Source organism: Eptatretus burgeri, chromosome 11, assembly GCF_056783735.1.
Source record: "Eptatretus burgeri isolate ZD-2024b chromosome 11, Ebu_testis_v1, whole genome shotgun sequence".
In the NCBI taxonomy this organism is placed as follows: Eukaryota; Metazoa; Chordata; class Myxini; order Myxiniformes; family Myxinidae; genus Eptatretus; species Eptatretus burgeri.
The window spans coordinates 4,943,389-4,960,812 of NC_140971.1; the positions used below are offsets into that span (position 1 = coordinate 4,943,389).

The 17,424-nt window shown below is 48.0% G+C and overlaps 1 protein-coding gene across 6 annotated transcripts in view; it reads left to right on the forward strand.

Moving 5' to 3' along the window:
- Positions 1 to 17,424, forward strand: part of NCAPD2 (non-SMC condensin I complex subunit D2) — a 91,067-nt gene that overhangs the window by 14,558 nt on the left and 59,085 nt on the right. For 4 of the 6 annotated variants that reach the window (XM_085844962.1, XM_085844964.1, XM_085844963.1 and 1 more), the window contains exons 3-14: positions 372 to 447; positions 565 to 623; positions 851 to 1,002; positions 1,305 to 1,438; positions 1,651 to 1,778; positions 1,951 to 2,074; positions 2,205 to 2,352; positions 2,495 to 2,692; positions 2,802 to 2,936; positions 9,291 to 9,648; positions 9,843 to 10,143; positions 10,296 to 10,380. In XM_085844962.1, coding sequence (XP_085701088.1) covers positions 372 to 447; positions 565 to 623; positions 851 to 1,002; positions 1,305 to 1,438; positions 1,651 to 1,778; positions 1,951 to 2,074; positions 2,205 to 2,352; positions 2,495 to 2,692; positions 2,802 to 2,936; positions 9,291 to 9,648; positions 9,843 to 10,143; positions 10,296 to 10,380 — 1,898 coding nt within the window. Of the gene's footprint in view, positions 1 to 249; positions 448 to 564; positions 624 to 788; positions 1,003 to 1,304; positions 1,439 to 1,650; positions 1,779 to 1,950; positions 2,075 to 2,204; positions 2,353 to 2,494; positions 2,693 to 2,801; positions 2,937 to 9,290; positions 9,649 to 9,842; positions 10,144 to 10,295; positions 10,381 to 17,424 lie in introns of all 6 variants that reach the window. The other 2 variants (XM_085844967.1, XM_085844965.1) reach the window with 2 other exon arrangements.

The window sequence follows — 17,424 nt, forward strand, 5'->3', positions numbered from 1 at the left end:
GTAAAGAAAGGGTGAGGTGGTGGTTTTTCACGACCGCACTGCGGACCACGGAGAGAGACGATGACCCAGCAGAAGTTTCTCTTTGTATGAGTCCACATCAGAGTGCTTAGAAATCAGCAGTAAGAGGTCATCACATTGGTGGTGACTTTGATCAACTTGCACCGCCTTACCTACATAATCAAACACCCACCCTCTTCATGTCACGCACCCTGTCCCCTCCTCACTCTCCTGCCTCCTGACCCTGCTCAGATGATGCTACAGCCACTCCCTTCCCCACACGCATGCAGTCGGACCAAGTGGACGGTCCGACGCGGTGTTTCTACAAACGGCAGGTTTTCCCGTGACGTTGACTGCACGTGTTTTGTGCACAGATTTTAAACGGGAATTGCAGCTTCATGGTCCAAACTCCATCCACAATCATTTTGACACGTTCTACAGTGTGCTGCAGTGAGTCCTTCACCTGCGGTGAAAGCCCGGTTAATTGGTTGGTTGTCATCTCACTTGACCGGTTGATTAATCGATAGTTTGATTGGAGTTTATGTGTGTGTCTGCGTGCACCTACAGACATTTCCCGAAGTTGCGTGTCGATGCGAAGGAGGAATGCTTGGAGCTATTGATCGACGGTATGTTTGAAGTTGGCATTTGTCATTTGGCCCATGACACCTGCCTCGCATCCCACATCCCAACACAAAACGCATAAAGTACAATTTGTATCTCTAACTAATTACAACTACTTTCGTTGCACAATCACGATGTTAATGTTGGCAACCTGACATTCTGCCATACAGTGCGTGCGAAGGTGGATATAACCGTATCACGTGACGTAAAACCCATATACCCTCCACTCCAGCGATGTGCCGTTTCACCAACGAGGTCTCTGAGCATCTTCGCGTCGGTACCGAAGCCAAGCGCCCAGTGCTTTTGGCCACCCTGAAGATGATCTGCTACCTTCTGTGCCGTGTGGCAGAGAGTTGTGAAGCAGAAATGGACTTGCCTCATAAGGTTTGTGTTGTTTATTTATTTAACATCGATCTGAGGCTCAAAGTAAATCTTGTGTACAAATCGCACGCAGGTCAAAGACGTTGGTCGACATCTGTATACTTTCCTATGAATTGCAAGTATATTCGTAATACATCTCGTGCATGGATAAGAACCTGGGCTGTGAGCCTTGTGAGCCATCAGTTCACCTTTGGGATGCTGAGAGGTTGGAGTTGTGGGGCCAGACCAAATTACCCATAGTTTGACAGGAAGGGTATGGGAAGATGTGACGCAGAACAAAGTCGGCACCGAACGCATGTTTGCAGTCCAAGAAAAATCAAGGTGCTTGGGCAGCGTGGGATGAGCTCCGGCCTCGCTGTCTACAAGCTATCTCTAAGTTACTGCAGCTTGACCTTCGTCTTCTATGGAATCCACCAACTCCTGAAGAGAACTTCGTGAGGTGGGGACGCTGTGCTTTGCTCGTACGATGTCGACGCTGTGACCGTTGATTAGATAAGGGGTCTGCTTGAAAAGTGTTCAGTCTTTCAGACCATAAGATGTGGGATCTTCTCCACCCTATTTCCACAATGTTATTAGTGTGAATGGTTGACACGGTCATTCGCCATCTAACCGTTTCGGTGAAAGTTACCATGCTTCCGTGCGCGTTTTCAGCACCATTTCACGGTGCTGCTTCAAGATGTTGGAGAATGGCGACATCAATTTGGTAAAGCATCGTGGCACGAGGGACTCGGCCAGCCACCTGCTGTCCCAGCTGGTTTGCCGTTACAACCACGCAGTGGGTGAGCACGAGGCACTTGCCATCATACTGTACTTGCATAATGGAAACGAAGTGAATCCTCAATCAAGGTGTGAGCATGTGTTTTTTTTAATATCTGCAATAAACATCAGGAATGTGTGGACCATCCAGCTGTCTTCTCTTTCCCCCCCCCCCCTTTTGTTAAATCCTTCCAGGAGCGAGTGTTCGAGTCGTGCAGCTTTTGCATCAAAAGGAGAACTTGGCCCCTGCGCTCGTGCACGCCGTGGTGTTGTGGGTTTCGGACTATCACTGCCCTAATGCGGTGCCTGAGGTCATCAGGTAGAATGTCCGAAATTCCCCCCTCCTCTTACCCTGTATCCCATGTGTCTCTTCGTCCTTTCTCCCCTCTGCCAACCCTCTCTCCCCACCTGCCTTGCATGCATTTTGCTCTCCTCTTCGCTTTCCCCAGAGAGCTGGTGTCGTGTTCTTTCTCGGACGTTGGCTTGGATGCTGCAGCGGCACGTGCCAGTGCCTCCTTCCTTGTGGACCTAGCTGAGAGACAGCCGGACTGCGTCCTTCCACAAATGGGACTCATTGTGAGGGTTCTTGAAGGAAAGGTGTGTTTACTTGGATGAATCCAGTGAGGCTGGGAGGTTGGTTTTTAAAGGACTGGAGCAAAGATGTGAAGGAGCATTTTACTTGAAGCTGGGATAAGTGATTGTGACCTTGGTACGCCACCATTTTTATGTTTCTTTGTAGAGTTACGTTATGCGCAATGCAGCGTTGTCTGTCATGACGGAACTCATTATGCATCGATTACGAGGTGAGGGATTGCAGCAGGGAGAACGGGCTGCACGGGATCGCTTTCTGGAGACCTTGAGCGCCCACGTTCATGACACCAATAGTCTTGTGCGGAGTAGAGTGCTCCAGTCTATCGGTCAGCTCGTCGATGCTGGGGTAAAATGGATGCACGGCGCAAGTCTTGCTTATTTAAAAGGGGCTTTGAGGGTATGCATTGTTTTTTTTTTAATGATTGTTTGTTTGTTTCTTTGTTTGTTGGTTTCAGGCCTTGCCTCATCAGTGCTTTGGAAGTATTGCAAAACTGGCGTTTGGCCGTTTGTATGACCGCACCGTGGGGGTGTGCCGGGCGGCATTATCCTTGCTCTCTTCTCTGCTCGTCCACAATCCATTTGCCGGCAAGGTCTCTCCTTCGTTGTTGTTTATTTATATTGTACACAACTTGAGGGTCGTGGAAGAGCTGAATGATGGGGGTGAGAGCACAATGTACCGACCCTAGAGCAGAGCAGAGGAGAAGAAATAGACATGGGACAGGAAATTGGAAGAGGAACAAACGGACAGGTGGCGTAATAAATAGGGACATCTGCGATGGACATGGTGGGAAAGTGGGGGGCTAAATGAACAGAGGATGTATGAGGAGACAGGAAAAGCTTACAAACACAGTAATTAAACATTGAAATTGTGATGGCTCGCCATTTTACGAGTGCAAGGAAGAACATGACCGGAAGACTCTCAATCTTTCGCTTCTTTGTGCTTTTGCATCAACAATTTTAGGACCTGGCAAGATATCCTACACTTAGAGGGACGGACACTCACCTCTGAGCCATCTATCGTGGGTTTGAATGTCATCCTCTCTGTAAAGCCCCATCCTGGAGTTTTGCATGCAGGGCGAAAGATCAGTGCGTGTGCCATCCCACGGATGGATATTAAACTGGGCGTCCCATCTGCCGGCATTAGTTGGTGGACATTAAAGCACCCACGGTGTTTTGTGAAGAGTTGGCGAGCTATTGCTCGCACCCTGAACAAATTCAATATTCCTGTTCTCACCTACAGGGGGCACTTTATCAGTGGCACAGCCGTGCTCCCACCAATGATGCAATCAACAGCCACAGGCTGTAGTCAAATTGAATGCATCAACAGTGTACTCGAGATTTGTGTCAAGAAGTCCACGTTCTTATTCTTTTTATCCTCACACTGTTTCTATATTCCCATGTCATGTATTTAATTTCCTAACCATATACTGCCTAATCTTCCACTGAGCCTGGTGTTGGCGCAGTGGTTAGGGCAGCGGCTTGGGATCCAAAAGGTCCTGAGTTCAAGCCCCGTTGGGCCACTGAATTAATACACCAGGGGGTTGACTCAGCCTGTCATCCTTCCGAGGTCGGCGAAATGAGTACCAGTATACTGGGCCGGTGTATACCCCGGTTAAAATAGGTGTACCATATCCCTGTGTCGTAAGAGGCGACCAGGGTTGCGTCAGGAAGGGCATCCGGCGTAAAACGTGTGCCAAATCACTATGAGAATCATACGGATGATCCGCTGTGGCGACCCCTAACGGGAGCAGCCGAAAGAAGAAGAAGATACTGCCTAATTTTCCATGAAGCCTTAAGATATAGTAGGTCAGGTCAGAGTCAGGTATGGGAGCATGGGCTGGAGCAGCGCATCACCACGTCCACTTTCCACTGGTACGCCATGGACCTCTGTCTGACCATCCCTCAGGCAGATGTCTGGCCCATCCCCATCTTCTTGAGATGCTGATCAACCTTCTGCAACCACGAGGCACATGGTTTGCCTGTTGGCCTCTTCCACTCATGAGGCTCCCTCGCTGAGAGAATCTGGTGAGCAGCATAGGCATCCGGCCCATCAGTGGGATACAAATTGTAAACTGTTCAGCCTGGGGGGGGTACGTGCTCTACTGAGCACCATTCTTCAAGTAGCGTTAATCATCATGCTCTATACAGAGCCTTGATGCTGTCGAAGCAGTTACAAGGCTACAATCCTGGTCACGTTGCCATTCCAACTCAAATTAGGGCAGGAATTTGGAATTTGTTCACGGTGCTGGAGATTGCTTGCCCACTATTCATGAAGGACACCGTGGGATGTGTAATGTCTACCAACGAATGCCGGTAGACGGGGAGGGGGGGCATCCAGTTTAACATCCATCCGAGCAATGGCACACACGTTGATAAATCAATCACCCTGCCTGTGAAACGCTGGGATGACAGTTTATTGCTGAGATGGGATTAAAATCCAGGCTAAAGGGGCTGTCACACCTTGACGTTTTAGCCAGCGTATGGCAACGTATCAAAATGTATGTAGTACGCTGAACTATTGATGGTTTTTTAAAAAAGTTTTTGGCGTATTCATAATGAGTTGGACATATGCATAACGTTTTAAATAGCGGCAGCCTATTAATTATATTGTATTATAACCGCACTAGAAATTGAAGTGTCAACATCACCGTCATACCGAAGAAAAAAAAAACATGGAGTCTGGAACACTGACGGGTTCCTCCTGTGTAAACCCCATTTTTTATATACCAATTCCCCTAAATGCTGCCAATACGCCATTATACGGTAGCTGTAAGTTATAAACACGTTCAGTAAGTTCTGTGGTCGTCCGGGAGACGTCAATATGCGTTGGAAATACGTTACTCATAGGTTCAAAGGGCGGAGGAGCTCCTTGTGAGCCAACGGCCATTCATATCTAGTACCCAACTGTGTCTGCAGACGTCCTCCTGCAGTTGGGTCACTTCTTATTAGGAGGTTGGTGGCAGGATTTGCACTCCGGCCACCGTAAAACCCTTCATTCCGCAAAACGCAAAAAAATCTGAAAACCCACTGCGTGGGAGTACCTCCTGTGCAGCTTCCCTTCGCAGGGCAGCTCACCGGATGAAGGGATTGGGGCAAAGCCTTCGGGACCCCCAATCTTTGATGATAGGAGGGAAACCACGGGGTAACATCCCTGGGTCAGATTGCGGGAGAGTGTGTCGGAGTGGTGCTGAGGTGTCGTCCACCAGACGGCGGTCTCCTTGGGTTAACCTGAGGCGGTCCCTTCGGGTGGGTGCCTGGAATGTCCTATCCCTAAGAGAGGATGATCACCTGTCTCTTTTATCATCTGAGCGCAAGCGTTTGGACATCGGGATTGCAGCTCTCTCTGAGGTTCGGAGACCGGATTGCGGCGAGATAATGGTGGGTGGTTACACCTACTATTGGTCTGGTCACTCTGATGGTTACCATACCCAAGGAGTTGCTGTAGCTGTGTCCAATAAGCTGACCCCAATGATAATTGAGGTAAAACCGGTCAACGAGCGTATTATGAGATTAAGGATTCATCACTCCTTAGGTGTCATTTCCCTGGTCTCTGTTTATGCTCCGACTGAGGCGAGTGATCTCGCCGTGAAGGATGCATTCTACGCCACACTCGAGTCTGTGGTTGATCAGTGCCCCAGATGAGATACACTTCTAGTCTTGGGGGATTTCAATGCATCGACTGGAACTGATAGGGATGGTTATGAGGTGTGTGTTGGTCCCCATGGGTCAGGAACTATGAACCAGAATAGCACTAAGTTCCTTGACTTTGCAAGAAGTCATGGACTTAGGGTGGCTGGTTCATGGTTTCAGCGCCCACAAGCTCATCGCTGGACTTGGTATTCCAACGCTGGTGGTGTGGCAAAGGAGATTGACCATGTCCTCATTGACGGTCGCTGGAGAATGATCCAGAACTGCAGGGTCTACCGGAGTGCTCAGTTCCTCAATACTGACCACAGGCTTGTTGTAGCAACTCTAAAGCTGCACCTTAAATCCTGGAGAATGGTACCATCCCAGCCGAGGCTGGATGTTGCCAAGCTCAGGGATGAGAGAGTAGCTGAGGAGTTTGCGAACAGGCTGAGTGGACACTTGGGGGGTCTGGGTGCTTTGGGGGGTCCTGAAGAGTTGTGGAGCGCCTTCAAGACCACCGTCCTTGATGTTGCCGGTGGATGCCTTGGAGCTCACCGCAGGGCAAAGAAGAATTTTGTCTCAAGGGACACTGGATACCATTGACCAGAGTCGCAGGGCCAGGCTGAATGGCAGAGCTGAGCTGTTCAGGGAGCTGAGGCGTAAAACTGTACGTGCACTGAGGGTGGACAAGGAGGCCTATGTGCGAGGAATCTGTGAGGGGGTAGAGCATCACCTGTGGACAGGTGATTCTCGTCCCGCTTACAGGGGAATTCGCGCATACGTTCATCCAAGCCCATCCCTCGGAGCACTGCAGTTCGAGCAGAGAGTGGTAGGCTCTTGACAGAGGAGTCTGAAGTGGAGGCCCGCTGGGCCGGTTACTTTGAGCGGTTGTACCAGGCTGATCCCCCAGCTGTCGAGTTGGACGTCAAGGGTGTTACAATCCCTGTTGCTGACCCTCGAATCAACTGTAGTCCACCTTCGCTTGTGGAAACACGGGCTGCGGTGAAGCAGTTGAAACGGGGCAAAGCTCCAGGGATCTGTGGCATCCATGCCCAACTTCTCAAGGCTGGTGGAAATGCTGCACTCTTGTCGTTGCATGCAGTTTTGTGCTCTGCCTGGAACACAGGCATCATCCCAACTGACTGGAAGAGGGGCCTTGTTGTCCCTCTCTGGAAAGGGAAGGGTGATCGCCAAGACTGCAACAACTACCGAGGGGTGACGCTGCTCTCAGTGCCGGGCAAGGTCTTTGCTCGGATAATACTTGATAGGGTTCGCCACCATCTGTTTGAGCACCAGCGTCCAGAGCAGTCAGGCTTTACACCAAAGAGGTCAACGATTGACCGTATCCTTGCACTTCGTGTCCTCACCGAACGCAGACAAGAGTTTCGGCAGGGGCTGCTTGCAGCCTATGTTGATCTCTGTAAAGCGTTCGATTCAGTGAATCGGGATGTCCTCTGGAGGATTCTTGGTCTTCGTGGGGTGCCACCAAAACTGATCGATCTGATGTCTGAACTCTACTCTGGTACTGAGAGTGCTGTGAAGTGTGGTGGTACCATCTCTGACTTATTTCCAGTTGTTACTGGAGTTCGTCAGGGATGTGTACTTGCCCCCACACTTTTCAGCACTTGTATGGACTGGATTTTAGGGAGGATGTCGGAGAGATCAAGTTGCGGTGAATCGTTTGGGAATGTCAAGATCTCGGACCTTGATTTTGCAGATGATGCAGTCATCTTTGCGGAGACTTTAGACATCCTCTTGGGGGCCCTCGAAGTGCTGAATGAGGAGTCGGAGCCGTTGGGATTACGGGTTTCTTGGGTCAAAACTAAGATCCAGGCTTTTGGTGACATCTTGGATGCTTCTGTCCTGTCTGTGTCTGTTTGTGGTGAGGATGTTGAGGTCGTGGAGAGATTCACTTACCTTGGCAGTGATATTCATGTCTCTGCTGGCTGCGAGTCAGGTCAATAGACGTCTGGGTCGGGCCTGGGGAGTCATGGTTTCACTGGATCATGGGGTGTGGCGCTGCCGGTACCTGTGCGGGAGGACGAAAGTCCGAGTCTTCAGGTCCTTGGTACTTCCAGTCTTGCTCTATGGGTGCGAGACTTGGACTCTGACCAAGGATCTGAGACGGAGACTTAATTCCTTTGGTACCAGGTCTCTTCGGAGAATCCTTGGCTATCGCTGGTCAGATTTTGTGTCCAACGAGCGGTTGCTGAGAGAGACTCTGATGAGATTTGTTACCTGCATAGTCCGTGAGCGTCAGTTGCGGCTGTATGGACATGTATCTCGTTTTCCTGACGCTGATCCTGCTCACCAGATTCTCTCAGCGAGGGAGTCTCATGAGTGGAGGCGGCCAGTGGGCCGACCATGTGCCTCATGGTTGCAACAGGTTGACCATCTCAAGGAGATGGGGATGGGCCTGGCATCTGCCTGGGGGATGGCCAGACGGAGGCCCCTGGAGTACCGGCGGAGAGTGGACGCAGCGACGCGCTGTTCTGGCACATGCTCCTATACCTGACCTGACTCAAAGGTTAGAAATAAGTTTCGGGTACGCTAAACATTACCTCGACGTGTTTTGACTTATGAGCAACTTGCAAGTGACGTGTGTCAACAATCGCGTAACGTGCTTACAACTTATGGCCAGCGTATGCGGAATGTGTGAGTCATACGCTGGCATACGTCGAAAAATTTTGAGCATGTTAAAATTTGTCGACGAGCTCGGCGTACTACGACGTATGCCAGCGTGCTTCAGTGTGCTGTTAACGTATTCAAAACTTTCCCATAACGTATTCGACGTGTGCCAGCGTTTTAGACAAATTTTTCATACGTCGGCATACGCTGGCTAAATCGTCAAGGTGTGACAGGGCCTTAAAGAAGGTTTAGAGGCGAGTGTCATTACACTCGTTTTGTCAAGTTTTATAAGCCTTTGAGTTTTCGTTACAAATTACAAATAGTCCATCTTTCCAGCTCCAAATAGCATTACAAATTGATGAGCTCTAGGCAAATGACTGTTTTCCAGCTTGAGCTATGAAGACACTTCTGTCCTCAAATGCAGAGAAGACCTTTCCTCAAAAGTGTTTAGTTTATTTTCTTTTTTCTATAAGCACCTTGGCTACCCTCAGCAGTAAATTTCATGGTCCTTCCTGTATGCTACAAGGGGAACAGTGCTTAGGTCTGAGCATCATACATGCATACATACATACATACATACATATGGTGATTACATGCACAAATGTCTTCATTGGTTAAGCTTTCAGGAAGGATTGCATGGTATGATGTTGACCGTTTCCTTTGTGATTAATTCTCTCAAATGTCTTCAGCTGTCACAGGCTGAACTACTCATTGCTCTGGAGAAGGAGGAGAAAGCTAGGGAGGATGGGAAGACAGGGCAGGGAGATTGCAAGGAAAACTTGGAAGAGCTGGAGGAGGAGAGCGAAGGTGAGGGGGTCGGTCCAGGCGATGGAGTGCGAAAAGGGAAGGTGATAGAAAGGGAGTCGTTCGGCAAAGAGGACGATTGTGTGAGCTCTGATGAGGAGGAAGAAGAGCTCTCTCTTTCTTCGTGGGAGAGAGCGCGACGAGTGCGGGTTGGCTACCTTCAGTCGGCACTCTGCTTCATTCGTCAGATGGACCTTGTACTGCCAATTGCCCGATGCCTGCTGTACTCCAAGTCTGTATTCGGTACTGCCTGCACACTTTCATGAACACACCTGCTCACACTCGTAGTTATAGTTCACTGGAATGTACATGATCACCTCTGTGAAAACAAATCGCATACATGCATGCTGGTATGTGCAGATGGTTGTGGACGTAAAGTTGTGATGTGCTTTATTTGTAGTTTTTATTTATTTATTTTATGAATATGTTGCCCAAAGTTGCTGTGGAAGCGGTGGGGTACATACTGCGGGCGAGTGAGTTTGGTCTCTTGGAGTACGGGGAGCCCAGACCGGATAACGAGGAAGGACGACGGCACGATGAGTCGGAGCAACGAGAAGAGGGTGCTCAGCAATGTGATGGTGACCCACTGCAGTCAGAAATGCTGAATGACAGCACTGGTCATGAGCTCATTAAGGCCCTTTTACCCCTGGTGTGGTCCTGTGAACCTCGTGTGAGAAGTGCTGTGGTCGATGCTTTCAAACAGATCTTCAACCCTTCATCTTCAACCAAAGGGCAAAGGTGGGAGACCTGATATTCTATTGTTAAACAAACCAAGAGGGTTATTGGGTGGGGGGGGGGGAGTGTTTCTTGCATAAAGTGCAAAATGTTCTGTTTATTTACCAATGTTAGTACTGTGTAGCACTTTTATTATGTGCATTGTTTACACACAGATTGAAAGTGTGTGATGCTGTGAAACAGCTTTCTGGACTAATATTTAATTCCACCAAGGAGCAGCTGAAGGCACTGGAGTTCTTGGTGAGTACAGTGGGTCCACAGCACATCATGTTTGTTTCTATTTGCACAGCCTGTCACCAAGCTGGACCGTCACAAAAATGATGTCTGCTTTGAGTTTGTCATTTTTGCCATGGAATCTCCGTGCTCAAACCATTTTTTTTTATTAAAGATTGGTGCACATTGCCCTTCTTCTGGGGCAATGAGACACTCAACCGTGAAAAGAGCTGGTCTACGTAACTCGTGTTGTGAGATGTTGAGATTTTAACACTTGTCTGTGTTGTCTCATCATAATCTTTTCCTGCAGTAATTAAAGGATAAATAAATGGTTAACTCCAGGGAACCAGTCAGTGTATCTGATTGGCTCGAAATGGTTCTTCATGGGATACTAAATGGAAACAATAATTATTTGTTGTTTTGAGGTCGAGGGTAAATGTGTCATTTGCAACTCCAAAGGGGAACCCAAATGCTCAGACCACCTCGACACGAATCTATCCCTTTTGTCGACAGTGACCCCCCCCCCCTCCCACCTTCCACCAGTCAGTATTCCTACATAGATTGGTAATAAACAATTGATGAATTGTGGTAAATATTAGTCCTGAGATTCACACGTGGCCAAGAAAGAATCCAACATTTTGGGCATGTTCTTGATCCGTGTAAAACTCACCCCTGGTAGCACAGCACCACTCGATAAAACTGGTTCGGGATGCAGTGAGCCCACCCAGTAACATCCACGAGTTCAGCGATAAAACAAGGAAAATTAACTCCTGCAAACGTATCAGGATAGTCACACACACACACACACACACACACACACACACACACACACACACACACACACACACACACACACACACACACACACACCGGCCATTTTCCCTGCCTGAACGGGGGTTTGCCAGGATGGTCTACAAAAATAAATAAAATATTTCTTTCTATTTCTCTACTTAAGATTAGCAGTCAAACAACATTGCAAATTACAAAGAGTCCAACATTCATCGCTGGGCTCAAAAATGTACATCATCACTGTGCTGAATCAACAAATTACCTTTTTATTTTTTATTTGTTTTGCTTCTACAGTTTCTACAAAACATGTTTTTGGTAATTCTATAAGGAATACTCACAGAAAATTGTACAATCATTACGAGCCCGCACAAATCACTGGCTCAATGCCTGAAAATGCCGCTCGGTAATTTTGCAATTAAAAGACTATCTTCTTCTTCCTCACGATTATCCGTGATGTCTCACCATGAAGGCGAGAGGCACTTCCGTATTGTTTACAGGTTACATCGCGGTCTGATTTAACTCAGAGTGAATAATTTTCGATTTTTTCCCCCTCCCCCCCCCCCACAAATATTCCGAGTTGACGCGTCCTTGGTGGTTGCAGTAATACAAACCGAGGTGGTTTCATGCTACACCAATGGCCGAAATACCCGAGTGTGGATCGGGCCTTCAAGATATATTTGTTTTTGTGCTCGGAACATTTTTACAGAGCACTGTTGTGAAACAACAGAGATGCCTAGATCTTGTGGTTATCCACCACGATCGAGAGAGAGGATTCCATACCCACAATTAAGGCGATGAAACGGCCGTCGCTCAAAACTGTAACACCATCTCTTCTTGGATACCAGCATGTGTACATAGGAGATGAATCGAACACTTGTTGTCATTGCCTGGCAGTTACCCACAAGAGTACCAGAGAAAAAAATAATTATTTATTATCAACACAAATGTCTACAAATCAAATGAGCCACCATCTATTTATAGTGGAGAGAAAGTATTGTTATGGCCCGGGGTTCAAGGTTCGCCATGAGGCGCATGAAGCACTCGGGTTCCTCCCGAACTCCCAGTCATGAGGCCACCAGCCGCAGATAACTCCGCAGTTTGGGGGTTGCTAATCAACCACAAATGCCCTATTGGTACTGCTAATCCTAGCAGGGTGTCACTACGTCACATGGTTAGTTTACCTTTGGACGAAAATATCAAGGGGGACTCGTACCCTCGATGCGTACTTGTGTTAATCTTACCCGATTAGGTGCAGCCGAGCAGAGTGCCAAATATGCACCGGCTAACAGAGAAAATCACGTGGGGTAGAAATTCCTTGCTAGCACTATGTACGAGTTATGCTTGGCTAATGAAGGAAAAGACTGAACTGGGTACATCTATATTAAAATTTCGGCACGCCCCTTTCTTTGTTCCACCATCAGATTTTTGTTACTGCATGAAATGAAACAAGATTTGGCACATATACTAATGATATTATTGTCTTCCTTATGAGGCCCCTCAAAATTCGTTTTGATGCATTTTCACAAACTCCAACGGATTCCATTCAAATTCGGTACGATTATGGCTTTTGGTCCAACTTAGGTCATTGGCTATAAATTTTTTCCATAACACTTCCGATATTCGAAAAAAATCGATAAATCTATCCCTTATGGGATTTTCCATTCAAATCCACTCAAGTTTAAGGCCTACGGGGGACGCAAATTTCCACTTTGCCCCGGGCGCTGTTTACCTCCGCTATGCCAAGCTGTTAGGGTTTGAGTTAGTGTTAGGGTTAGGGTTAGCCACCCTAACCCTAACCCAAACCGCTAACCCTAACCCTAACCCCAACCGCTAGCAGCTATTCAGGAAATTTGCAAGAAAGCCCGGGCAACGCCAGGCTTTATTGCTAGCCCGAGCAACGCCGGGCATTACTACTAGTTCACAATAATAGCAATTTATTTATAGCAAGAGTGAGGAAAGGTATGTGGAACAATTAGCAGGGGATTTATGACAATGGATGTTTTCCAGTGCCCTCATTGGTGTATGGATGATTACCCTGATGTTAGCTCCGCCCATGTGAGGCTTCGGCAGTGGAAATGACCTCACTCACCCCGAATTCTGCCATGCATTCTATCTCCGAGATTAACGTGGCGCCGGGATATTCCGTTGCGCTCTCCGGCCATGAACACTCACCGGACACCCAATGAGGACTGTAATGGAGAAGAACGCTGGGGCTATCCACATGACGTCGAACGGACCCGAGCGTATATCTACGCCTTTAGTCAGGTGCTACAACGTCCAGATCCGAGGATCTGCAATGGTGTGGTGAACTATCCCTGCTCCCTGTCAGGCAGAAAGGAAGTGGTGAATGTTGGTGGCTGAGGCATTTGTAGCGGTGGTTTATGGCATGGTGGTTGAGGAATTGTGGTTGCGGCTGTTAATGGCGAAGGTAAGCGAGCTTGGGTTGTGGCCCGATTGTGTGGTTATTATTGGTAGTAGTAGTATTATTATGATTATTATATATTTTTTTAATAAAGGAATCTTGATGGGATATCAAATGTTTCAATGCTGGGGTTTGAGTCTGGTAAGTCTGAGTTGGAACGTCTGTTGGATAATGGCGCACGTATGCATATGACCTACCCCTGTTACTATGGTCCTTGGTGTGCATGCATGCGTAAAAGGAGAGGTTTGTGTGTGCAGCAAAGCAAAATAATGTAAAGAATGAAAGAAAAACATTACCTAAAGCTCTCACAACGCATGTTGTCCCATAAACCCACGGTATATGTATATTGTTACGAATTCTCACCCGCCGGCGTGCGGACAGCCGCTTTTAGCCGAATCGCGGCCGTACGCCCACCGGACGGACAATTCAGTCACGACTTTCCAGAACAACGCCGAAAACACGTCACGGGTGTGCTCCAAGCACACCACAACCTTGTCCGCACTCTACCCGCGCTACAGGGTCCGATCGATTTACCGAATTATTCGCGTGGGTAGATTACCGAGGGATTGTACCTCAGCGAGGCCTGCTTGGACACGAGCCGCTGAGCAGCTCGCTCCATTTTGGGATAATCGAGCGGGGTATTATCGCGAGGCCTCGCTGGACCCGATTCTATTATCGGCTATTTAAAAGCCCGCTATTATTCCGAAATGCAATACGGCAGCTCAATTCAGGGAAAATGACGCGACAAACAGATTACATTCAAACAAGCACATTTATTATTTCCCACACGTATACAGTCATGCAGGTATGGAAAAGCACGCATGCAATTTATACAATGAATTTGCGGGAAGGGACAAGACGCGAGCAAGACAAAGCGCTACAACCGTCTATTTATTATGTACAGTCACTTTCCAGTTTTACTTGACGGACTCTGTGCCACAACTTTCATTCAAAGAAAAGCAAGGAAAAACCCCCTCAAAGACGAGGGGGTAGACTGGACCCCTTCGGGTCTTTATGACACGGAGCTTGGTTGACCGAAGAAGCTCCGAGAGACCGGCTGGCGACCTTCACCTTCTTGGTGAATTGCTTGGGCGACTCTCCATGGTCCCTCTCCAGCTCCCCACCGACTGCGGGGACTCCAGACTCCAGGCTCCGCGAGCCTTCACACGACTGCTCACAACTCCACCACGACATCCTTTTCTGCTCCTCTATGCACCTCTCCGAGACAGACCGACTCCACTCGACCCTCTCCACTCGACGACTTCCACTCGCTTCTCTCCACACTGCGTTCAGCATGCGCTTTTATCTCCAATGCTCCCGCTCCTCCCTTCGTGGCCTGCGGGGGAAGAAGAATCTGTTGCCGTGGCCCCAAGGGGGTGGGGTGCCGGGCCATTTTCCGCCCAAAATCAGGCCCTCACTTTACATTACCTTTGACCCCTGACTTGATCTGCCCCTCCCCCATCCCGGCGCATGGGAAAAGAAGGAAAGGGGGAGGGGAAATCCCAGGTGTTATCGGAACTTCTTTCTTCGCCTTTGTTTCGTTTGCCGACGAGCATCCATGGCAGAGACGTTCTTTGAGGTGGAGAGGGTTGTAGTGCGGTTGTGGAGAAGGTGGTTAGGTGGTGTTGGCCATCTGGGGAAGGTGGTTGATGAGAGCGATGTTGGTGTAGTGGAGAAGGTGGTGAGGTGATGGTGGTTGTGGGTGAAGTGAGGATGGCGTTGTGGTGAAGGTGGTTAGGTGATGTTAGCGGTTGTGGGTGAAGTGGTGAGGATCGCGTGGTTTGTTGAGATGCGGGTGTGGTTGGGGTGGTTGAAAGGCGGTTGGTGTTGTGGTTGGTCCAAAATAACGATAGCAACAGAAAAATGGCTAACTCAAAGATCACAGCCCGGGCGACACGAATAAACCCATTAGACAACGGTGGGGAAATCTAACTGCACACAGACTTATCGGCATAACTGATCTAAGGACCTATATGGTGCTCTGCGAATTTCCACAGCCGTAACAATAAATATGGGAAGCACGATCGAAAATAAATATTAATGAAATATCTGTCTTGGGACCGCTATATGTTGCGTGCCATTACCTCGAGAGAGTACTGGTTTTACAGAACCGCAACGGTATGTATTTATCATCTACTCCTCTGAGATTATTTGACCTGGGATGTTAAATTACTTTCAGGGTACACACTCCACCATCCCCCCATAAACCATCACCCCCACAATACCCATGACCATCCCACACCCCACTTCCGCAATCCCCATCCACTCGTGGAGTGACCTCGACAACTCACGGACATGATGGCAGGACACTGCATGGACACAAATGGCGTCTGGGAAAAGTATGAAATGCGATGATCCCATAACGTACAAGACACCTGGTCAGTCTGATGGTGGGCCAAAGCATTCATCGCCCATTTTGTCTGCGGTGTCCAAGTCTCCCTGGGCGGTGCCCGTGCTGTCGTGCGATAATTGGCATTTCTGCTCGAGCAATATATGAACCAATTTATCAATTAGTACAAAATCCCTCCCTGATAAACTGCCAATTTAAATGGAAAATCAAACCCTACCGATTTGAAGTGATCATGCGACGAGCGTTTTCGTCTTCACGAACAATTCCGCCTTCTTCATCTGAATCGCTCGCACAAGGCTCAAAACGATTCAGGTCCACAATTCCCCCGAAAGCGTTTCCATCACTAATTTTGTCTCCAATAGTTTCTTCAAAATCCCACTGATCAGTTTCAACATTCTGAGAACCATCAGTGTCGCTGATGACTGTGGAATCGGTATCGGTATCAGAATCCGAGTTTAACATGCACTGTTTCTCCATGTAAAACAGCCATTCGTGTCAAGGTGTGACGTCATTGGCGAAATTGAAAATCGACACTCGAGGAATTTTTCAACACTTTTGTGATTGACAAAAAAAATTCACTCTCCCCCCCCCCCCTTCAGAATCACTTAAAAAATTCAAGTCTGCGGACCCATTGTTACGACGGCACGTACTTGTCAGTGCTGTCATAACAATGGGTGGGGGTTGAGGTGTTGACAGTGGTGATGGTGGTGGCAGCAGTGACGTCTGCCCAACACCTCAACCCCTACCCATTGTTACGATGGCACTGACAAGTATGTTGTCGTCAAAGCTACTTAAGCGTCAGAGTTGATTAAAGGGGAGCTCCAAACTTGAACTTTTCTGATTCGGTACTTTGCGAAATGAAGCACAAAGAGATTCGAGGTCTCTTTGTGCTTCATTATTCTATTGAGTTTAAGGATTTTAATAATCCAATACATGTGTGTCCTCATTACCTCTGCCACCGAAGGTGAAGGAGGTTATGTTTTCACACCTCTCTTGTCTGTTTGATTGCGTGCAGAATATCTCAAAAACTAGTGGATGGATTAGGATGAAATTTTGTGGGCAGGTTCGATGTGTGGCAAAGAAGAATTTATTCGATTTTGATTAAGATCCGGATCCGGATCTGTATCTGATAAATTTTTTTGAGCGATTCTTCACCATTGAAAGATGGGACCGAAAACGATATATAGCACGATATCTCAAAAAGTTGTCGATGGATTCGGATGAAACTTTGTGGACACGTTGGGTGTGTGACCACGACAAATTAATTCGATTTTGATGAAGATCCGAATCCGGATCTGGATACGATAAAAAATTGTTATTACTTTAAGTGATTCTTCACCTTTTGAGAGATAGAGCCAAAAACGATATACAGCACAATATTTCATTCAAAAATGTATTGGGCCCGATATGTTCTCGTGGATCGGGCATTACGTGGTGGAGGTATGCGCTCCACCGAGCGATGTTCCCAAGCATTGAATTCTGATTTATTTTCGCAAGTCATGCTATTGTA